The sequence below is a fragment of the Oxyura jamaicensis genome, chromosome 1 (genome assembly GCF_011077185.1).
Source record: "Oxyura jamaicensis isolate SHBP4307 breed ruddy duck chromosome 1, BPBGC_Ojam_1.0, whole genome shotgun sequence".
Taxonomy (NCBI): Eukaryota; Metazoa; Chordata; class Aves; order Anseriformes; family Anatidae; genus Oxyura; species Oxyura jamaicensis.
In genome coordinates, this window is record NC_048893.1 from 135,543,151 (window position 1) to 135,565,591 (window position 22,441).

General features: G+C 37.6%; 1 protein-coding gene across 2 annotated transcripts in view; it reads right to left on the bottom strand.

Moving 5' to 3' along the window:
• GABRG3 (gamma-aminobutyric acid type A receptor subunit gamma3) overlaps positions 1–22,441 on the bottom strand; it is a 324,683-nt gene that overhangs the window by 284,172 nt on the left and 18,070 nt on the right. For both annotated transcript variants that reach the window (XM_035315282.1, XM_035315277.1), the window contains exon 3: positions 21,405–21,472. In XM_035315282.1, coding sequence (XP_035171173.1) covers positions 21,405–21,472 — 68 coding nt within the window. The remainder of the gene's footprint in view (positions 1–21,404; positions 21,473–22,441) is intronic.

The window sequence follows — 22,441 nt, forward strand, 5'->3', positions numbered from 1 at the left end:
AATAAAGATAAGGAGAAGAGGATACATTCAGCCTAAAGAAAGGGATGAGAATTCATCACCTACCTAGTGGAAAGGTATAAAGAAGACTTACCCATACTCAAAGGCACAGAGACAGAATGAGAGACAATGGACAAACACACACATGGCTGTGGTCAAACATACTGCAACAGACTGTCCAGAGAAGCTGTGGAATCTCCATCCTTGCAGAAACACAAATCTGCACTAGCTGAGGCCCCAAGTAACCTGACCAAATTGGACCTTCTCTGAGTGGGGGTTATACTAGATGGCTGGATTTACAGATGATCAGATATCTAGATTTATCCCTGCCAGCCTCAATTATTCCATGATTCTAAGCATGAATGCAGAATGACTTTTTTCTACATTTTTTAGATCGGTAGCAACATATGCATATTTTTGCTGGTGAATTAAAAAGCAACCAACAATGTGTTTAATAACAAGTATTTAAACTTAACCACCTTTTCTCACCCAAGACAAGCCCATGTTTAGTTGATTCACACATTCCTACTCAAAGCAGGATTGAAAGCACAGAACTGTAATCATGCTGAAGAGCAAAAACTTAAGTCACGGAATCATTTAGTGTGCTTTAAGTCCAATACAAAATAGACAGAGTGGTGCATAAGAAACAAAATACTGATTCAGACCCTGAAACTGAAAAATCCTGTCTGATAGACTGGAACACCACCCAGGTGTCCACCTCTGCTCACCCAGGTCTGATCCTTCTCCTTCTAACTACAGAGAAACTGAGTGTCAGAATTCTCTCTGTTCAGATCCAAAGGAATCATCAGGCTAATACATTCTGCTTTAACATATTTTTTTTTTTTTGTATCTTCTTTATATTTGGTCTATCACTTGAAAAGCCCAAGATTAAAAACTGAAAAGACACTGCCTGTAGAAAGGACTGCTCCCTGCTCTTGCAATCACCATTTAAAGTTTTCTATTTAAGAAGAAAAATTGAGCAGAGAAATTTGAGAAACCTAAATTTCATCACAGTTTTTTCAGCTGGCTCACTGATTAGTCAAAATCATCCCCCCTTGATCCCTTTCACATGCCATTTTTGTAATTGCATGTATAATGAATGAGAAGCCTCTGCTGCTAATATTTTTTTCCAAGACCACATAAGCATGTCTAAACTGATGAGAATCTTCAATCATATATCTTGGGCAATGCTTTATTGCCCGAATTCCTTGGGGGGCTGCATTTTCATTTTGAATGCTTCAGTATTTTTTTAGTTAATCCTGATCCATCTTGATTTCCTCTCCATTTGCACACTGAAAAATTTCAATACCTTCTAAAAGCATCTAAACTTTGGACTGATTAACTTTTGTGAACTTTGGAAAGTTTTAAGATTCATCCATCAGTGATTATAATGTACTTCACACACAGGCAAACACCATTACATAGCATACATTGACATTTGCAATCTTAAAATGTTACAACGGTAAGAGTTGACATTTATTCAAGTATTCCTCATATTTTTAATTTCAAAACAGACTGTATATTAGGCAAATAGTAGGCATTTAATATTAATCATATTTATTAGACAGCAATTATACAAAGGGTAAAATCCACTACAGTCCTGCTGTAAACACTCTTATAAATAATCTATGTCCCAAAGAATTGGTAGTCATGACAGAACAAGGGCAGAAAAAAGGCAAAAAACCTTGCACAGTTATGGAAGAATAGCCAACTAGGTAGCAGTTGTGCTGGAAGGGAGAAATCAATGTTATGAAGATGTGGAATGGGATAAGTAAGGACAGGATAAGCTACACAAAATGCCAAGAAAAGACAGAAACTGGAGTTTTCAAGAGAAATGAGAGTAAGAAATTAAGAAAGAACTGGAGTAAAGGTGAATTAAATTGACTAGGGAGAAAAAAATCAAGTGAAAAGAGATCAGACCCCTTCGTTTGTAATATGCCCTAGTAATGGGTTTCAGTAGCCACACATTATTCTAACTATATATTTCTCTTACATTAAATATAGCCATATTTGGTTACTAATTATTGAGAATTTTTTCTTCCCCTTTACTAATTCAGCTTTGGTTGCTGCCATTAGTGCTCCCTCTCAGGCACAGAGTTATTCCTTGCCCATGTCTTTTTGTTCCTTTCAGACAAAGAAATCTCAGCCAGGGATTCTATTCCCAGTGAAGCAAGCACTGCAAAAAGCACAGACATTGTCAACTCAGTGTTCACTAACAAAGACCTAGCCAATCAATATACAGCTGTAACAAACAAACATAGGATTCTGTGGTCTACAAAGCAAGTGTCAGGGCAGCTACTGTGAATTATCTATTAAAGTAAGTGCAACTTCATAGTCTTTATAAGAGCATGGTACAGAAAGGTCCCTCTGGTCACAAAGCCAGCTGAGACTATCAGAGCATTCAAGACACACAAATATCCCCCTGACTTGAAGACCCATCTAGCAATCCACCTCTCTTTTCTTTATAGCACGTCTTTTATTCCTTCCATCATAAAACATTACCTGTATAACATGCAGGATAACATCCAATACTTTTTCTATTCACAACTTTTCTGAGTCAGCAGTGACACCTCCCTGTATGAAGCATTTAAAAAGCCTGTACTATATGTCTTGCATACCTGACATAAGAATAGCCCCAATGTTCCCACTTTGCTGCACAAAAGGCCTGACAAAATTTTACGGCCACAGCCTGTAGAGGGAATAACTGGCAGCACTAAATTGCCTATTACAACACTAGAGGTGGAAGACTGTAGGTACAAAGTGATTCTGTCATTTCCTTCCAGCATCCACAGGCAAATCAACAAATCCTCTCGGCAGGACTTTTGGAGTCTGTTAAGCTTAACAGAATTATAGCATAATAGGAGTAGAAAGGACCATGTTGCCATGCACTTGATCCATTAAAATATGGAATTGAGCCACTGACTTGCACAGTTGAATCACGTTAGAAAATGTCAAACACACTCAAGATTCAAAACCACCTGAGAACTCCAAAAAAACATTTCAACTTTTTATATCATTAGCAAAAGTGGAGGTATTCGTGAGCAATCAGATCCCCTTCCTGCTTTGAGCAGTTAACCTGTTCAGCCAGCTGAGCACGACATACAAAAATATGGTAACCTGATATAATGGCATGTTTTTTTGAGAGGCAAGACAGGAATGGTCTCATCTTAGGGATTTATTCTCTTTATGTGTCCTCCCTGAGTAAGGGACCAAATCTAAAAACATTTCTTCTCACTTTGTATTTGGGTTCCTTATTAAAGGAGTAGGTTGACCCATCACATGAAGTTTGCTGCTGGCAGATTTTGTCTGTGGGCAGGCATTTAGTAAAAGAAATCACTGTTTTCGAAACTTAGGACAGTTGTGCTAATTCAGTTCTCACATCTAAACAGTTTTCTCGGATTAAAATTTCTTTGCATTCATTACGCCTTTTTGTGTGTTTGGAGCCAAATGTGCCTAGAAAGCCATTAGTAAAGACCAGCAAGGAAAGAAAAACAAAACAAAACAACAATAAAAAAAAAAAAAAAAAAAAAAAAAAAAAAAAAAAAACACTCAAACTGTCATCAGTGCAGAGGGGGAAATAGACAATTGTTTATATGTAATCGCTCAAAATGTAATGACTAACATTAGAGTGAAACAAGACATGGAGAAAAAGAAACAGAAAAAAAGAAAGAGAGAACCATGACCCAAGGAGACTGCAACTTTACCACATGGTTGTCCTCTAAAGAAAACAAACTTCCAAACCCCAAAACATCAACATCATCATATTTACTTCAAAGGCTTTCTAAAAATACACAGTTTTTGAGAGAAAAAAAAATGGGTTGAGAAATATTCAGATGGAGAGAAAAATAAAACTGATCTGCTGAGAATCTTTTGAATGAGCAGAAAAGCAGCATACAATATTTCATATTGCCCTTAAGCTACAGGTTGAATAAGTCTGTCAGGTTTTGTTATCCCAAGATAAACACAGAGCTAAACAACCTCTCTTGGATGTAAAAGTTTGTTTGTTCCACTCACGTTTCTTCTTCCCACATAAACAAGCACTATTGACAGTATTAAAATAAATAACACATTAATTAAAAGCTTTTATGCAAGATTCCTTTTATTGAAAACAGCTGAAGATTGCATCTGTATGGATGTTTAACACAGTTTGACCATTTACAAGAATAACATTAAAAAATGCAGGCTGATTTCATAAGGCACTGGATTAAATCAACAAGTGAGCAGGGAATGAATTTACTTACCAAAAATCTATAAAGCCTTGCCTCCAACAATCATATTATCTTAACATGATATAGAATTTGCCATATGCCTTCAAGCAACATACATTGAGCTTCAACCTAAACCTACCTTATTTATTAAATGAGCATTCCTTGACTAACTATATCAGAATGTTTAGAAGGAAAGCAAGCAGAAAGCAGAAAGCAAGCAGATTCATCCTAAATCTTTGGGCCCCGTCAGCCCCATCAACAGCATGTCATAAATTGTATGGAAATAGATTATAGGGAATTATTTGGAGTGTATCGGTCTCTCCCTTCAAAGTATGGGTTGGGACACAAAATACTTGGGGAGATGACTGTGAAGTAAAAAAAAAAGATAACTTAAAACTCACTAATTACCCTGTTACAGTAGCATTCACCAAAGAGGTGTAAACTCTGGTGTTCAGATTTCATCTCTTCCACTAAGGACAAGACAGCTGATCTGCACTCTCCCACCTGTCAGATGAAAGGACCCTAATTACTTCTTCACTCACTGCACTTCTACACAAAGTTCAAGAAATTCTCCTGATTCCTGAGTAGAAAAATGTTCTTTTAAAGACTATGAGAAACTCACTGGTTTCAGATAAAAAAATGCTTGAGTTTATTTAAAAAACAATAAAAGCAGTCTGCCTATTCTCAGCTGCCTCAATTCTGCAATGCTCAGCAGCCCTTCTGCCAAAGAGCAGGCTGCCACAGTTCTTGCAGGCTGATCTTGAACATGGCAGCGTCTGGGTGAGTTTCAGGCAACCTTATTTAGTTTTTGTTTGTTAAAAACCAGTACTGGCACAGATGTAGCCAAATATGAAGGCAATCCATCTCTCAGAAAAAAAAATTGTCTAGTCATGTGTATGGGGCTTCTGCTTTAAAAACAACAGCTGAAATGTCACCAGAAAGTGAGATCCCCAGCTACTTCCAACACCTCCTACACAGATACATGAAAGGTATGTGGTAGAACTAAGATTAATTCAAGCACTTCACCAAAGATGGAGCTATACCTACATGTAATGCAGTACCAGTGAAGGATGCCTTTTAAGTCTCAAAGTTACTGGCCATCCCAGAAATTCATGAGTGAACTATTAAAGAAATTAGCACTTCCTTTAAAGAGTGACAGGATTTTAACAATTACTTAAACCATGCCTAATTGCCAAACTGATACCTTGCTGCTGTAGACAGAGGAAGATGATAAAATGAGAACAAGACATAGTGGTTTTCAGTCATAGATGAAAGCAACGCCAAGTGGAAATTCTTATTTTCTAGTGCTCTTAGGAGAGCCCATGAAGTTTGTAGCTAGTGCCAATTTGCAGTAGGACAGACACGTAAGGATATAGTAGAGAAAAATATACAAATATATAAGATTTTATGGACAAGAATATATATTTCATGTATAAGAATATTTATCAGAATGCCATGGAGGTCCTTTCCATCCATCTTGTTTTAATATGTGCCAGGTAGGCTAATATACTTATCTTCCAACGTTTGTTCAGAAAAGGAGCTCAGAGAACTCTCATCATACTCTCAATCTCAGAGGCAGAGAATAAATAATAAAAAAAAAAAAATCACTGATTTTTTGGTGTTCTACACAGAGCTCTTGGTTTTCCTGAGTATTTTCTTTTAGGCAACATGTAGAGCCACAGGACTTACCTTATATTCAATACACATCTGCTCAGTATCTATTGCACTACTATCAGACCACAAGGTGTCCAATTACATTCTTAAATTAAGGAACAATCAAATAATTGTTGATAAGGAACAAATCAACTAAGAGCCATTCTGAGAAGGTTGCTAGAAGTATTTTCCCATGTCTTACCAGATTTTCTTTGACAGAAGAATCCAATTCTACTGAAGCAGCATCATGCAGCTTCAATCTCAAGACACTCATGTTGTCTCCTTATAAACACCTGCTTGTACTGCAATAGGAATAAAGAGAAATCTTCTTTAATGAATAGTGTTCCTGACACGTTTGTGTATGCTGATGGAGGAACTGTTTTTGCAGAAATACGGTAGATCAAGAAATGCTTGACTGCATCGTCATGCCTGACTGCAAGTGAATAAGAAATGTCAGCCACAATTTTGATTTCTCAGTCAAAAATAGTACTTAAATGTAACTTTTGTGAATATTTTCCTAGTTGTTGATGTACAAAATAATCTACTACATGCCACCATAACATAAACAAGGTTCAAAATATTAGCTCCATTACAATGAGCTCTGAGCTACAAGATCATCTGAGTTTTCAGTAACTATTAATCACTGCTTGCCATCCTCTTCAGGGACCAGGAGAGTTTGCCAGTTTCACAAAAATTTGATGTCAAGATAAGAATGGTAAGGAATCTGGGGCAAAACCTGTACTGTTCACTCAGATTAAACATACCCAGGCCTAAGCCTAAATCATATGGTTCTCCTTCCACTTATACACTGGCCCTGCACATGTATACCAACATCAGAGTGATTCAGGTAGCTGTCAGATAAGGAGAAATATATGGACACTGGTCAATAGCTGGAAGCCATTCCCACTGGCAATATGAATAGAACAAAATAGTTATATCCAAACTTGTGTACAGCTACCAAAAGAAATGTAAGTATGGCCTTCAATTCCTGCTTAGATTTTAAAGAAGTATGAAGGCTCTACTAATAGGTTGTCCTATCCATTCTCCCTTTTTCCACCCTGCTCTATCTTTTAATCTCCAGTCCAGATTTCTCCATACCCCAACTCAGCCTTCTTCTAGAGCTACCTTCTACTCTCTTCAAAACAGCCATGTCTCAGTCAGTTTTTCCCACACTTATTTCACGCCTTCCAGCTCCTGACACTACCCCAAGCCCCACGTCCGCTGCAGTTGGGCAATTCCCTCCTCCATGTTGCTGCAGTGCTATAAGATCCCTCAGAGCAGAGAAGACCATTCTTTCAGACCAGTTGCAGCAGCTCAGATGTAAACTCTCCAGGAAATATGGCCCACACTCTGAATGAAACATATGCAACATGGGTGGAATCAAGGGATTTAAGCTGCTAAAATTGTTATTCTCTGCAGAGCATGTGCAAAGAGACGTGCAGGCAGGTTTTCACAGTGACAACAGAAAGCATCCCTGACATAGAGGAAATGCACTGTTCTCTCTCACCCTCCTCCCAAAAGCCTTAAAATTTTATGTCCTTTCCAACTAGCCCGAGGCAGTAAAGTTAAACGAGAGGCAGAGGGCCGCTCACTTTTGAATGTGAAAAAAACAAACGCCTCTTCCTAGTTTTGCTTCAGAAAGAGCCAAACAATTCTGTCCAAATCACCTGTGGCAAATAAAAGCTTGCAGATGTATATCTGCTGTCAAAGATATACATCCCTAAATCTTCATAATACTCAGCTGAAAACTAGTATTTATAAAGAAAATTATCACATAGATCTTCAATAACTTTCTATTTAGAAAGTTTCTGTTATTAATTCTATTATTATTATTCTATTATTATTATTCTATTATTCTATTATTACTTCTATTATTATTATATATTATTAGTTCCATTATTATTATCTATTAGTTTCTATTTTCTATTTATTTTAATACTTCTATTAGTCTCCATTACCTCCAGTTTTCTCAGTAAAACTGACCTAGTCCTGCATCAGATCCTGGAAAACACATAATTAAAACAACCAACCAAAGATTTAACTCATGGAAGGGCTTCACATTCTTAATGAAAATAGAAGCTAGTTCTGCAAGTTCAATTAGACATAAAAATAATGGAAAAACACTTTCAAATCCAGTTTCTGAATTTGGCTTCCACGTGATACTCGGCATAAATCACGCCACTTTAGAGACTGACAGATTTTTCTCAAGTTCCCTCCCTGTTATTTAATGTAGTTTTTGATTAATCAATTGTTTATCATTTTATTCAAACATTTATACAAAGACCCTTGGTAATCTAGACCTATAGAGAGGTTTGAAATTTCAGAGATGCTAATCTAAGTTTTCAGAACCTTCATTTATGCACAGTATAAGATATATTACCAACTGCAGAAAAAACATTTCCACATGCATGAGACCTGGGAAAGTGGGGAGGTTTTTGTCTCATAACTAAATTGCTGTTTATATTTTTCCTACTAAATAAGTTTAATGGAATCATAGAATACCCTAAGTTGGAAGGGACCCACATGGATCACTGAGTCCACCTTCTGACACCACAAAAGGCAACCAGAGAGTTAAGGCATGTATCTAAGAGCATTGTCCAAATGCTTCTTGGACTGTGACAGGCTCGGTGCCGTGACCCTGGGGACCCTGTCCAGTGCCTGACCACCCTCTGGGTGCAGAACCTTTCCTTAACCCCCAGCCTGACCCTCCCCTGTCCCAGCTCCATGCCGTTCCCTCGGGTCCTGTCGCTGTCCCCAGAGAGCAGAGCTCAGCGCCTGTCCCTCCGCTCCCCTTGTGAGGGAGCTGCAGGCCGCCATGAGGCCTCCCCTCAGCCTGCTCTGCTCTGGGCTGAGCAAACCAAGGGAACTCAGCTGCTCCTCATACAGCTTCCCCTCCATACCCTTCACTACCCTCTCAGATACCCTCTCAAGTTTTTGATGAAATTTTACTGGCACAATGCTACCAAATGTAACTGTCAGTAAAGGTACTTCTATCAAAGAGTTGTGCCCAGTTGCTGATTATCCCAGCACAGTGGGCTTAATTAGCAAAGCATGTTTACTCCATAATCTAGCTGTCATTTTTTTCTTTATGAGTTACACTGAAAGGAGTCCCAGTCCTAAACACTGCTCTATCAGCAAAAGTTTCATGCATAAATCTGGGCTAAATTGCAGATCATTCACAAGCTGGCTAGTCAGTGCATCACCTGTCATTGTTCCCAGTAGCTGGAATATTCACATGATACCAGTTTAGACAGACATTTTGGAAACCCAAGAGAAACTCTTAAATCATTCCTTTAATCAACCTCTCTTTGCAGTGTATTAATCTAGCTATGCCACAACCTGTCAAATCTTTGTGCGCTCGTCCAGTTAAGCAGCTTCCAAAATACAGGTCTAACTTTATTTTTTAAGGCATTCTCCTAGCCTTCCTACATTTGCTTTCACTTTCTTTATACCACTTTTACAGAACCATCCAGATGACAAAGAAATGCTCAGACATATTTACATAAATACAGTTTCAGACACTAGAGAATGCATTGCAGCGAAAATAATGAAGATAAACTTAGCAACTTTCAGGTGAGTGCAATCAGACAATCTTGCAGTCTTCTTTTTCTATTTCTTTTTTAATACACTCTACAAAAGATTTTAGTATGATGCAGAAAAAAAAAAAAAAAAAAAAAAAAAAAAAAAAAAAAAAAAAAAAAAACAATCTGATACCTAACCCTTTAATCTGGAAACAATGATGCACTAGCATGGATGGGCACATTTCCATTTATGCTGGTGTAGTCAGCTGTTTACAGCAGGTGAGAACCCGGCCCCTCTGTGGAATTCAGTGTACAGCATTAGGCACCAGGCAGATCCTTCACTGCTGTGTACATCATGTTTATTCAGTCCCATCCAGCAGAGTAAAAATTCCCCCATTTACTGGTGTTTCTCTTTGCCCTCACCACAACAGTGTGAATTAAAAGAAAAGACAGAAGGCAGTGAGGATCCGACATGCTCAAAATAAACTTGGGTTTACTTTGGATCTTATTATTATGAGTCTCTCTGTGTAGAATATTTTAGGAGAACATGGCTCAAATTTATGCCTGGCATAATTCCATTTACTTCCTGAGAGACTAATTTAGCTTTTTTATTGTTTATGCTGTGTCAAACATTACAAATAGGTATCAGCATAAGCCAGGAACAGAGACAAAATCATCGACTGCATTTACCTAGATCCCTATGTATGCCCTAATTGAATCGCAAGTGAAAATGATTGCATGAACTGAATTTTTCCAAAATTGTTACTCTGATTTCAAACCAGCATCGAGACGAGAAGCAAGCCTACATTATTCTGACCAAACAATATAGCTTGATAGCTCATCTCAGTGTCTAATGAAGTAAAGTTTGCATAATGCATGAAGGCCAATTTAGGAAAATTGAAACTGCTTTGCCTTAAAGATGGCCAGATGTTTAGTGAGCATGTGATCAAGTGACAATTTCACCCAGAGAAATAAAGACCAAGAAAGGGGCAGGTAAGTAATACAGGAGGAAATTTTTCATTTCCATTTACAGTGGGGAAAACCAGCAACCGGCTTGGTGATCTCAATTCTTCAATCACCAAAAGCAGTAAAATTAAGTAACTGACATTATTAGACAGAAAGTTGTTTTATTACAGTACAGTAAGCTCTATAAATTGAAAGAATAAGGTCATACCTTTCTACAGTTCACACTTTTGATTGCCTTGTAATTCAACCTCGGTCTACAGGCCTTCTAGGTAACAAAAATATCATACTGTGCCCATGCAGTAAATACACCTTGGGGAAATATCCACCTACAATTCAAAAGCACAGAACTATCAGTCTGATATATGGAGTGTGTTTAAGTGGATGGCAGTTATTTCTTTGTCTCAGTTGCCTGACACACCTTACCAAACATGAATTATCCCTTGAGCCCCCTAGCTACTGTTTCCAAAAATAATTCTGAGAGGCAAGGTCTGAAAACATGGGTAATTTATTCTTATTGGGTAGCCAATACAGCTGAAAATAAATAAATAAAATAACAATCACAAAGTCCTGGGCACTCATGTCCTTTTTCTGATCTGAGAGGGACTTTACAAACTTCAAGCCTACTGAGAAAAATATGTTCTGGGTAGAAATATGCTACACTAACCAACTGACAAAAAAGAAAAAGGTTAGTATTTACAACTGAGGCAGAAAAAGGTGCCACTGACAGGAGAGGTGACAAGTAGTTGCCACTTGTGGAGGTTAGCAGGAGCATAAGTTGTTCTGAGACATAAAACCAATGTCTCAGAATCACTGTCAAGCCTATGCTTTCCTGTATTCAATAGAACTATGAATTTTGTTTCCAAGCTTCTTCTTTTGAAGATATTTATTAATCTCACTCAAGAGTAAGGACAAGGAGGTCTGTAATTGCATGGCGGTCTTATAAAATGCTCTCAAAATAGTACCCAGCCATTTTTGTCTTTCCCCCTCTGTTACAGTTCACTGTGACACATCACATTTGTTCTGTTTCTCCCATACGGTCTTCACAAGAACTTTTGGCTTCACAGATGAATGCTAACACAGAAGCAGATTACACAACAGCTTAATATTAACCATATCTATGTCAAACATGATGAAGTGTCTGCATGACCAAGTGTGACCTAACTCCTGAACTTGACATAAGTCTTTCTTGGGCTTATTAACCACAGTAGGCTTCAATGTGACTATTCCCTAATCTATACAGGTCATTAATAATAAAGCACCTGGTGAGTGCTCACGGCCATTACCATGAACAAAGGGGGTACAGCCCTAGAGCAGGTGACCATTCAAGTCCCTTATGGGGAACTAAATTACATTGGAGGTAAAGAGCAATATTTTAAGAATTCTAAGCTTGACTACAAGCCAATCACTTTATCTTACAAACACAGCACATAGAGAAAGCCTAATGTGATAGCTAACAAGGAGAGCTCCTTGCTGAAGCAAGCAGCAAGCTGCATGGCAGTGATCTCCCCTTGGGCTGGGATGCCTCTCAAGGTTACTCCTTCAGGTCAAGAGATCATTGCTGACTACTCTTGTTGGTGAGTCAAACTTTAATTTTTAATGGTACCTGATTTACGTTAACATTTAGCAACTTGAATATGCAGTAGACTAATCACTGTGACTCTTGTCATCATAATGAATTAATGATATCAGTTTCCTTACTATAATAAAAGAAATTGCTGCTGTATCATTAAAACTATGTAAGTGTTGGATATCTCCTGCAGCACCAAGAGCTTCTCCTTTTTACCAAATTTACCTTCTTTATAACAGCCAGCCCGATATCCCTCCTTCAAATCTTGTCTTACTATACCTCAAATCAAAACAACCCTATTACTACAATATTGTTTTTACGACCAAAATTTCCATGGAAGAATACTTAACAGAAAGCACCACGAATTCTATAAATTTATTCTAAAATTGCTAATCCCATCTAAGTTGAGTGTGCACTGTGTATGCAAGGAAAACATGAATGGAACCAAGATTGATATAAGTATTTAAGTACCATCAAAATTTATGATATATAGACACTGCAAAAAAGAGGGACACCTTCCTACCTTTGTGAACATAGGCCTCAATTTCTTAAGTCACACGTATGAGAATTACAACAGATTACAGTAGCTATGCATTTAACACCTCCCAGGTAAAGGCACATGACTAAGTTCCTTAAGCACGTTTGAAAATCCCATCCTCCTTGCAAAATATGCCAAATGATTCAGAGATAGCAAGAAACAGTTTCCAAGTCTCCCAAGGAATATAATTTTCTAGATAAACTCACAGCACACACAGCTAGCCGTGTGGTAAGCACAGAAAGGGAGGTAGTAGTTTCTTCCATTTAAGAATCTCACAGCTTCTTCAACGAAGAAACCTATGAAAACATATAAAGAACCTGGCAATTGTCACAAGTTTTGACCACATAAAAGTCTCTTCTCCAGATCATAAAAGCAGTAAGTAAAGACTACAGTGATTTGTGAGGAGAAAAGTGTATGATGTTAACAAAAGCATGGAGGTATTGAGGTACAGATATATCCCCAGAAGTCTGAAGACTTTTGTAACTGCAGCTTTTTTTTTTTTGTAACTAGCTTTTTTATTATTATTATTCAGTTCTTTGTAGTCACTCATCAGAAATACCTTGTCTGTACCAGAAAAGGCATTTCTGTGAGTACTGAAGAGTCAAAGGACACTGTGTTCACTAAGAAAGCTTGGAAGGAAATGAAATATAATTCTCTGAACCTTATTTCTCAGCAATGAGACAATAAAGGAAATTATGTCCAATTAGATTGATGGCAAGTTCTCATGCAGAAAAAAATAAGAGTACGTGGGTTCTTCTGGGCTTTATTCACTGTAATAATTATGGGAAAAAGAAACAAAGAATGCCTGAGGCTGTCAGGGCCCTCTGGAGGCCACCAGGCCCAAGCCCTGCTCCAGCTGCCCAGGCCCGTCTCCAGGCGGCTTTTGGAGATCCCCAAGGAGGAGACCCCACGGCCTCTCTGGGCAGCCTGTGCCAGGGCTCCTCACCCGCACAGCACAGAAGTGCTGCCTGGGGCTCAGAGGGAGCCTCCTGGGGGGCAGTTTGTTGCCCAGCAGTTTTTTTTCCCCTTCCTAACTCTGCTCTCCCAGAGGCCCGCTCAGCATCACTCCCTGACTCAGCACTGGCCAGCAGCGGCTCCCTTTGGGAGCCAGCTGGAGCTGGCTCCGATCTGACATGGGGCAGCTGCTGGGCTCTGCTCACAGAGGCCACCCATGCAGCCCCCCGCTACCAAACCTTGCCTCATAAAACCTTGCCTCACAACACCTTTTAAGATAACACTAAGACCAAGTCATCTGTATTTAGTATGCTGCTTGAACTCTGATAAGACAGACCAGCAAAGAGAAGATCAGTCCATTACCAAAGACTTGTGACAGAAATATCTGTAACTATAATTCATCCAATAAGCAAACTGTTTTTTTGCCAATGTAGTAAACTCTAGCAACAAACATTTTAGAAATACGTATCACAACACATAAGCTTCATTACAGGAATATGAACATTGTGCTAGTCCTTCCCATTTCACTTCACATAAGGGCAGCCTAAGGCCTTTATCCAAGTGTTTATCAGCTGCCACATATTTTAATTACACAAAAGAGGGCACTAGAGGAGAATGCAAGCAGAAACTAACAAGGTGATGCATAAAATATAAATAAATATATAAATATAATACGTGGTATTTTTTTTTTCCCTCCAGGTTCCTTATTTCTACTCTAAGTTTTACTTCTGAGACTACGGTAGCCTCTCACAAGCTTCATGGTGGTATGTGAGTAATAAATAGACTCAACTTTCAGCCTACTACTACTGCTACCTCCCAGAAACATTTTCTTAGCCAGGCACTGACTACCAGAGCTTGATGCAAAAAGAATGAGTCTGTATGTGAGGCGAAGTTGATTTATCAGCAAAAATCCATGCAACCTTGAAGTTTTCTGTACTTCATACCTTTTTCTCTAGAGTAACCCAAGCTCTATGACAACATATGAACATGCTCAAAGTAAGAATGGTAACTTGACTGTAATCTAGTAAAATGCTGAAGCATACAATTAGTATCTTAGTCCTCCTAAATAAACAGGCTTACTCAAACTGAAATTTAAACTCAGAATTGAGTTTTCTCTTGGGTCACAGAGCAAAAAAGAGGCTTGTAAAATTTGTAGAGAAAAATAAAAACATCCTGAGGCATTCCATTATTTTAGAGACAATCTGCATTCACCAGCTAGAAAACTCATCCCTCAAAAAAAAAGAAAAAATAAAATTATCCCTAGACAAGTGCTTTAGAAATAGATTCATAAGACAGAGAGATATAATTAGAAAATATATCTAAATCGGAGAGATATGTATTTGAAGGGTGGACCGTTCAGCAGATAAGGAATTGGCTAGATGGCCGCAGCCAGAGAGTTGCGCTCAATGGCTCTGTGTCCAGGCGGAGGTAGTGACAAGTGGTGTCCTTCAGGGGTCCATCAGTGCTGTTTAATATCTTTATCAGTGGCATAGACAATGGGATTGAGCACACCCTCATCGAGTTTGCAGACAACACCAAGCTGAGTGATGCAGTTGATATGACAGAAGGAAGGGATGCCATCCAAAGGGGCCTGGATAGGCTTGAGAAGTGGGCCCAAGGAAACCTAATGATGTTCAACAAGTCCAAGTGCAAGGTGCTGCACCTGGACCAGGGCAATCCCAGACATGAGTACAGACTGGGAGAATTCATTGGGAGCAGCCCTGCAGAGAAGGACCTGGGGGTTCTGGTGGACAAAAAGCTTGCCATGAGCCAGCAGTGCGCACTTGCAGCCCAGAAGGCCAATTGCATCCTGGGCTGCATCACCAAAGGAGTGACCAGCAGGGCGAGGGAGGTGACTGTGCCCCCCTGCTTTGCCCTTGTGAGACCCTACCTAGAGTGCTGCGTCCACGTCTGGGGCCCCCAGCACAAGTTAAAGATGGTCCAGAAGAAGACCACCAAGATTACTTAGTGGTTACTATTTGTGACGGAGGACAGATGGACCAGAGAGTTGGTGATTTTTTCAAACCTTAATGATTTTATGATCAGAAGGTTGTAGCACCTCCTTTATGAAGACAGGCTGAGAAAGCTGGGGCTGTTCAGCCTGGAGAAGAGGAGGACCTTATTTCAGTACTTAAAGAGGGATTACAGAAAAGATAGAGAACAATTTTTACACAGGCAAACGATGACAGGACAAGGGGAAATGGTTTTAAACTAAAAGAGGGAATATTTAGTTTAGATGTTAGGAGGAAATTCTTCACTCTGGGGGTGGTGAGGTGCTGGAACAGGTTGCCCATAGAAGCTGTGGATGCCCCATCCCTGGAGGTGTTCAAGGCTAGTTTGGATGGGGCTTGGAGCGACCTGGTGTGGTGGGAGGTGTCCCTGGCCCATGCCAAGGGGGTTGGAACTGGATGGGCTTTAAGGTACCTCCCAACACAAGCCATTCTGTGATTCTTGAAAATGACACTCCAACTTCACAGTCAATACCAGGATATCATGCCTGTGCTCAAATAGTATTTTGCATGATCTTTGAAAAGCTAAAACAGAAGCCTTTAAAGCAAATATTGGGGGCTTCACAGTGGGGTAAAAAACAGATTAAACATGGTTTTAAATTAGATTTAGTTATGTTTCTATAGTTTCAGATGTTCCAATAACAGTTTTCATTATCACATAAATAGGAATACATGCTAAAATTATGCAAGAAATTCAGACTTCATCATAAACTCCGAAAATTATTTAAGACTAGTCTCCACATCAAGACTATTCTTTTAATGACTATCATGTCTAGTAGAGAAGCAAAATGGGCATGTGGTGACTTTGAAACTGAAGTTCAAAGAAGTCTATCAACACATTAGGGGGCAAACGAGAGTAAAGATTGCCTTTATTCTACAACACTGAACAGAACAAAAGGCAGCATTCATAAAGACGTATGATATAGGCAAAAGCATGGACAGAAAAGAATGAAGTGATGAAACACACCAGAGAAACACTCTATGAACTACATTTTCAGATTACCTGAGAATAAAGAATCAGCATATATCCAGCAGATAAGCAATTAATAGTTTTATGAACAGATAAATACAGTTTCTAAGCTTGTTTCTCATGCTGCTTCTTCAATATATTTCCTGTACAGCTGCAGTAAAATGAGATTCTGGTTGCTAAAACCACACAGGTGTCAACTTTTTCCTTCACCGCCAACTTGTGCTGCAGCCTCATGTTCCCGTATCTGCGCAGTTAAAAAACACTGTAGGTGTACACACACAGATACAGAGGCACACACTTTGATGCTACTGAGATTTAATAGTCTATGTAATCTCAGTGTGTTTATATTTCTCTTCAACAAAAATGCTCCCAAAGGACTGTTTTTTCCCCATCATTTACATCTGATTCCCATTTTGCATATTGACATGGTCTCTCTTCTTTTTCTGTTCTTCTATACACAAACCATTTCTACTTAGCTATAAAAAATAAAAAATAAAAAGCTGCGGGAAGCCACATTAGTATCTAAGTTTTACACAACAACTTAGAAACCATTTACGGTTGTTAACAAGAATCAGATTGTTGACATGAACTGGAGCATAGATTTTAATATAAAAGCATACGCTTCCTGGACACCACTTTGAATGGTGTAAAATAAATAAATAAATAAATAAACATTAAGATATGAAAATGAAGTAATCTTCAATTCACACGCCTATTTTAAAATATAAAGTGTGGGGAAAAATAAAATCAAGATTTGAGATGAATTTATGGATTTTAAAAAGTCACTTAGAAGATCCCTAACAGCAGTGGAAATATGTTCATTATGATTACAAAAATAACATCACTTTTAAATGCCAAAAGGTTTAAGTAAATTATTGTGATAGAGATGAATGTTGCATCCCACAAGTCAGGGTCTCCAATAACACTATAACATGAAATGGCAAGTAGCAGATTTCTGTAACTCACTCTATAAAGAGATAAAAAACAGAGTAAAGGCATACAATATGAACACAAGAAGATCTGAATTGGCTCTCAACATCCATGTGTCAATTACTTTAAAATCAACCAGATTATGTTTCTTTTAAATCAGCCCAAACTCACTTCCTATTATTTTTTTGATAAAGGACAGATAACAGGGTATTTATATGATGAATGGCTTTTATCTTTTAAAAAAGCAAGCCTAAAAAACATAATGAGGTTAAAATCTCAGTGTTTTACATTTTAAAATCCTTGTCTATTATCAATCACCTCTGTCATTTCATAACATCATACCATGACACTGAAATAACCTTCTTCAAAGCTAGTGCCAGTGGAGACTACATCCTAGCATCACTCAGTTCATTATTCAGCTTGCTTTGACTTCTTTATCCTTGTACAATGCCTATTTCTTGATACTTAATACTATCTTTTTCTTAGACTACTCCTCAGAGAAATCTTGCATGTCACAGGCAAAGGAAGAGTAACTACTGTAGATCCAGAAAACAAGTTTCTATTGTCATGATAAAGAGGTTATAACAATTAGTCTCTAATAGAAGAGCACCTACACTAACTTCCTACAATCACCTGTTTTGTTTTGTTTTGTTTTGTTTTGTTTTTGTTTTCTGGAGATCTTGAGATTCTAAAAAGATATTTTTGAAAGCAACCAGGGAGTGAATCACTGTTAAGGCCTTTAGGGAAAGCAACAGAAACCTCAGTCGTGTGGACTGTGCCATCTTTGGCACAGAGAACATTACCTTTGCCTTGATTGAAAGCCTTTTTAAAGCAGTCCCTAACATTTCTTTCCCCTGTGGCACTTCCAACCTCATTCTAAGAGGATTTCTTTTTTCTCAGGGCCATGAGTATTCACATACAATTTATCCGAGGCTATCTTTGCTCTAGGCAAGGAACTGGCAGCCACTGTCTTTTTCATGACTGTTAAAGAAACAATGAGATGTTAATATTCATACTCAAGTCAAATCATGATTACACAAAGTTACTGACACCTAAAAAGGTCTGGTCTACAAAACTGGCTTGAACATTCAGTTGAACACCCACTGAATAGACAACTTTAAGAAAATAATTTTACTTTCGAGGTTTCACCCACAGGATGAAAAGTGCTGATGAAAACTGATAAGAAAATACACCTGTAGAGTTTGACCTCTAGAGAAACTCCCCATGATTTTCCCTCAGAAGTATTGCAGATTAAGAAAAATGTGATAGAGCTAACGGCTAAGTTTGGAAGTACACAGCAGGGAAGTCCTCCTTGCACATGTTGATGATCTCAGTCTTGAAACAGAGGAGATGGAAATCAATGTAATCATCTTTCTTTTTGCTCAATCAACTACCATCTTGCTGAGTTACCTTGACATAATAGCTCAACTTTTAATAACAATTTAGGGGAGAAATGCTAAAAGTTCCTGTCCTGCTGAGAAATATAGAGGGAGGTCTATATGTAGTTTCTCCTTTTTTTTTCTCCCTAGAATACTGATCTGAATTCTGTACACAATTCTTCCCCCTTTGAGAGCTCAGTTATACAACAGGAATCAGACTGAAGATGCCCCCTTCCTTTCTCTTCCTCTGCTGCCCATAATTACCTGCTAATGCTTCTGTTCAACTCTTTGTGCATGCATGTTCCAGTGTTTCACAGGCTATCTGAAACACTTATATAATTAATAAATAAATAAGTGAAAATATTTTTTAATTTTAATTCCAAAAAATGTTTTTTTTTCTTTTTTTTTCTTTTTTTTTTCTTTTTTTTCAGTAGAGTGTCACAGAGCCACTGTTTGCTGTAGCCAAACAGTTAAAATTGTAGCACAAGCACAACACGAGCACAGCTCCACAGAGCAGTTCTGCCACTGACAAGTCATCATACAGAACTATAACTTGTAGGTTTCTAAAGATGATTTCCCATATTCGTTGTAAATTTTAAACTACAAGCTCATCTCTGCTCTCTCATGCAAATCCAGACAAACTCCAAAGTCAGAGAGCAGAAATGGAGCCATTGTACAAATGTTTGCTACATTTGTGTTCCTTATGCTAAGCTCCTACATCAATAGTTAGGTTTGACAACATAAGTAAAGCTCAAAAGTGCTTAGCCAGTTCAGATTCAGTTTCAGTGGGATATACTGTCCACAAACATATCTGAAACTATGACCAATTCTGCAGTTCTATACATTTCTATCAGTATAAACACAGCTTTAAGCAGACTTGAGTTTTGAGACTTAAAACTTCAGGTACCTACATATTCTGACTTTTCATCCATCATTATTGTATTTACCTTCTTGTCCTTACAGACTATGCTAATCTTTGTTAAACTGTAAACAATAAATACTCCTACACCATATTCTTATTGACCATCCCAATAAGAACATCGACTATCAAAGAGATACAGTGCCCATCCCTTTAACTGACATTTTGTTGCATCTTTCCATCTTCGTGTGATAAGACAGCTTAAACTCAAGGGATAAATAAACTAGCTATGTTTTGACTGTGACATAACCAGCTCCCAAGAACAACTAGTTGTTTTTATTAATATTTTTTTCCATCTTCCCACCTGAAGAAGTTCCTATTAAATGCTGTCTTAAGTAATATTTCAATTTCTTTTCCAGCACCATAGTGTTTTATTTAGAAGGTAATTCAGTGAGGCAAAAGGGGAAAAGTAAATATCCTCACTATTTTTCCTATTCCTTTTGAACAGAGTACCCATGTTAACGCAAGCCATACACAGAACAAATCTTCCATTAAATCATTCCCTAGAGAGCTCATTTTGGTACACAGTTGGGGAAGGGCAAGATAATTAACTATTTATGAGTTCAAGAATTGGAGCAGGTACACCCATTGCTTGGTATTCAGTGCTTCACATAAGGAAATATGACCAATACATTTCAGAGTCTTTGAATATGTGCCCAAGTTGTTCCTAGCACATAATTTGTTCTGTCTTTACTTGCCAGATTTCCCATTGTCAGAGGCAGGAGGAGTCTTCCCCCAGTCAGTGTTTTACACGTTGCAATAATTTGCATCCTCCTTTATACATAGACAATAACAAACACTCAGGCTAAATGACCAGCTTTCAAATTCAGAATCATTTGTTCCAAAACCACAAGGCATGCATGCAGTGTACTTATTAGATTCTTATATCACCATTGTACCCACCAGCCTTTGAATGTCAATGTGAACACCAGAAAGTTCCTGCTTTGATGAGTTAGTATAACATCTTCACTAATAAGTAAATTAATACATTAACAAGTATTTTTTTTTTCAGATTCTACATTTCAGAATTGTATTAAGATAAAATTCAACCTCCTTTACAAAGGAGGTTACTGCACTGAATTCAAACCCAAAATCACAGAAGTAGTCACAGTAAACCATACAGCTAAATAAACATTCAGTTTGCTTTCTAACCTGAGTGTTTTGTTGCAGAACTGAGGAAATGTCCTAGAGTTAAGAGGACCACAACAGCTGACCAGCCATTACTTTTCGATAGGTTCATTATTGTCACAATATCAAACAACCTTTTTCACTTTCTCCTGCCTTTACACATGCGATATATATATGGATAACTTCTTCAAAATTATACTGTAAGGCTAAAGATTGTTGATAACTCAGTGAAAGAAAAATAACCACTGACGAGATGAATTTCAAATAAATATATTGATAATACACGGTATTATTCCATGTTATAAAGTTATTAACTCCATATTATAAAGTTCTGTATATTCAACTGACTCTTGAAACAGCAAATCAAGATTTTTCTTGACAATAGTTTGTTTTATATTTATTTTTCCCTGACTGCTATTTTACCATTCAAAATCTACCAGCATTTTATGGGAGACAACACAGAACATAATACTGCTTGAAGGTTTATTCTCCTCTTGAAGAGACATAAAAGAGTTATCTGAAAAAAACAGAGCTATAGCTGAAAACAGAACTAAATCAGCAATCAAAACAACTTATCCCAGTGTTATTTATTATCTTTTTCAAAAGCTAGTATTGATGCCAAGACCAACAGTCCAGATAAAAATCTTTGTTAGCAAGTCACTTACCATATTTATTGATGATACAGGACCAATGCTGTTGACATAAAAATCAACAAAAAAAATTATTGTTTTTTCTGTGGAGAAAAAAAAAAAAAAAAAAAAAAAAAAAAAGAATCACTTAATATTATTTTGCAGAAAACATAAGTAATCACTTCAAACTGCTTCCTCCCCAATATCCATAGAGTTTATTCTTCAGATAAAATCAGGAACTACTGAGAAATACAGATTATGTATCTCTAAGGAAGACAAGGTTCTTTTCCTCCCCCCCCCCCAGTACAAATTGCCACAACTTACAGCCTGTGGCACTTCATCATCATGATCCTCATTTATCTCAGCAGCAATTTATTAAAGAAAATTTAATTGCTAAGTAGAGTAGCTCGAAGTCAAAACTTAAGTTGACTGACATGAAACTAAAAAAAAATGCAGCATATATCTTTTTTTCCATTTCCTCAATATCCAGGTAGTTTATAGGATGCTTGTTCCACACCTATATATATATATATATATATATATTCAGATTTTCTCATCTCATCAATCCTGATTTAATCCTAACTTAGATTAAATCTCTATAAAATCAATTTAGCTAAACCTGAGCAACTTTCCTCCTTTCAGTTTAGACTCATTCCTTTCAGCTCACATTGCCTTTGCATTCATTCATCTAAAGCTTTTTGAATTTAATTTTGTTTAATTGATCCTAGTTTCTCACAAGAACTTTCATATTTTCAGACTTCCAGAGTTTAATTCAAAGACAACAGGTAGGCCAGATGTCCTTTCTTTAGCTTAGGCATCTAGGATCTATCTTCCTTTCAGCATGTTCAGTGTCAGCGTACCTGCTGAACATTATTCAGATAGCTCTTACAGGTAATGTAGCCTAACTCTAAAATAATGCCACTTTTCCACATAGAAACATGTTTTTCACCTGTTCATGTTTTTCCTTCAGAATCTGCAGGGTATACATTAACTTCTAAACTGAGATCTGAATTGGTGTATTACTTGTCTCAATAGTTAGTTACTTCAAAACTAAATAAGCATATATCCTGTTC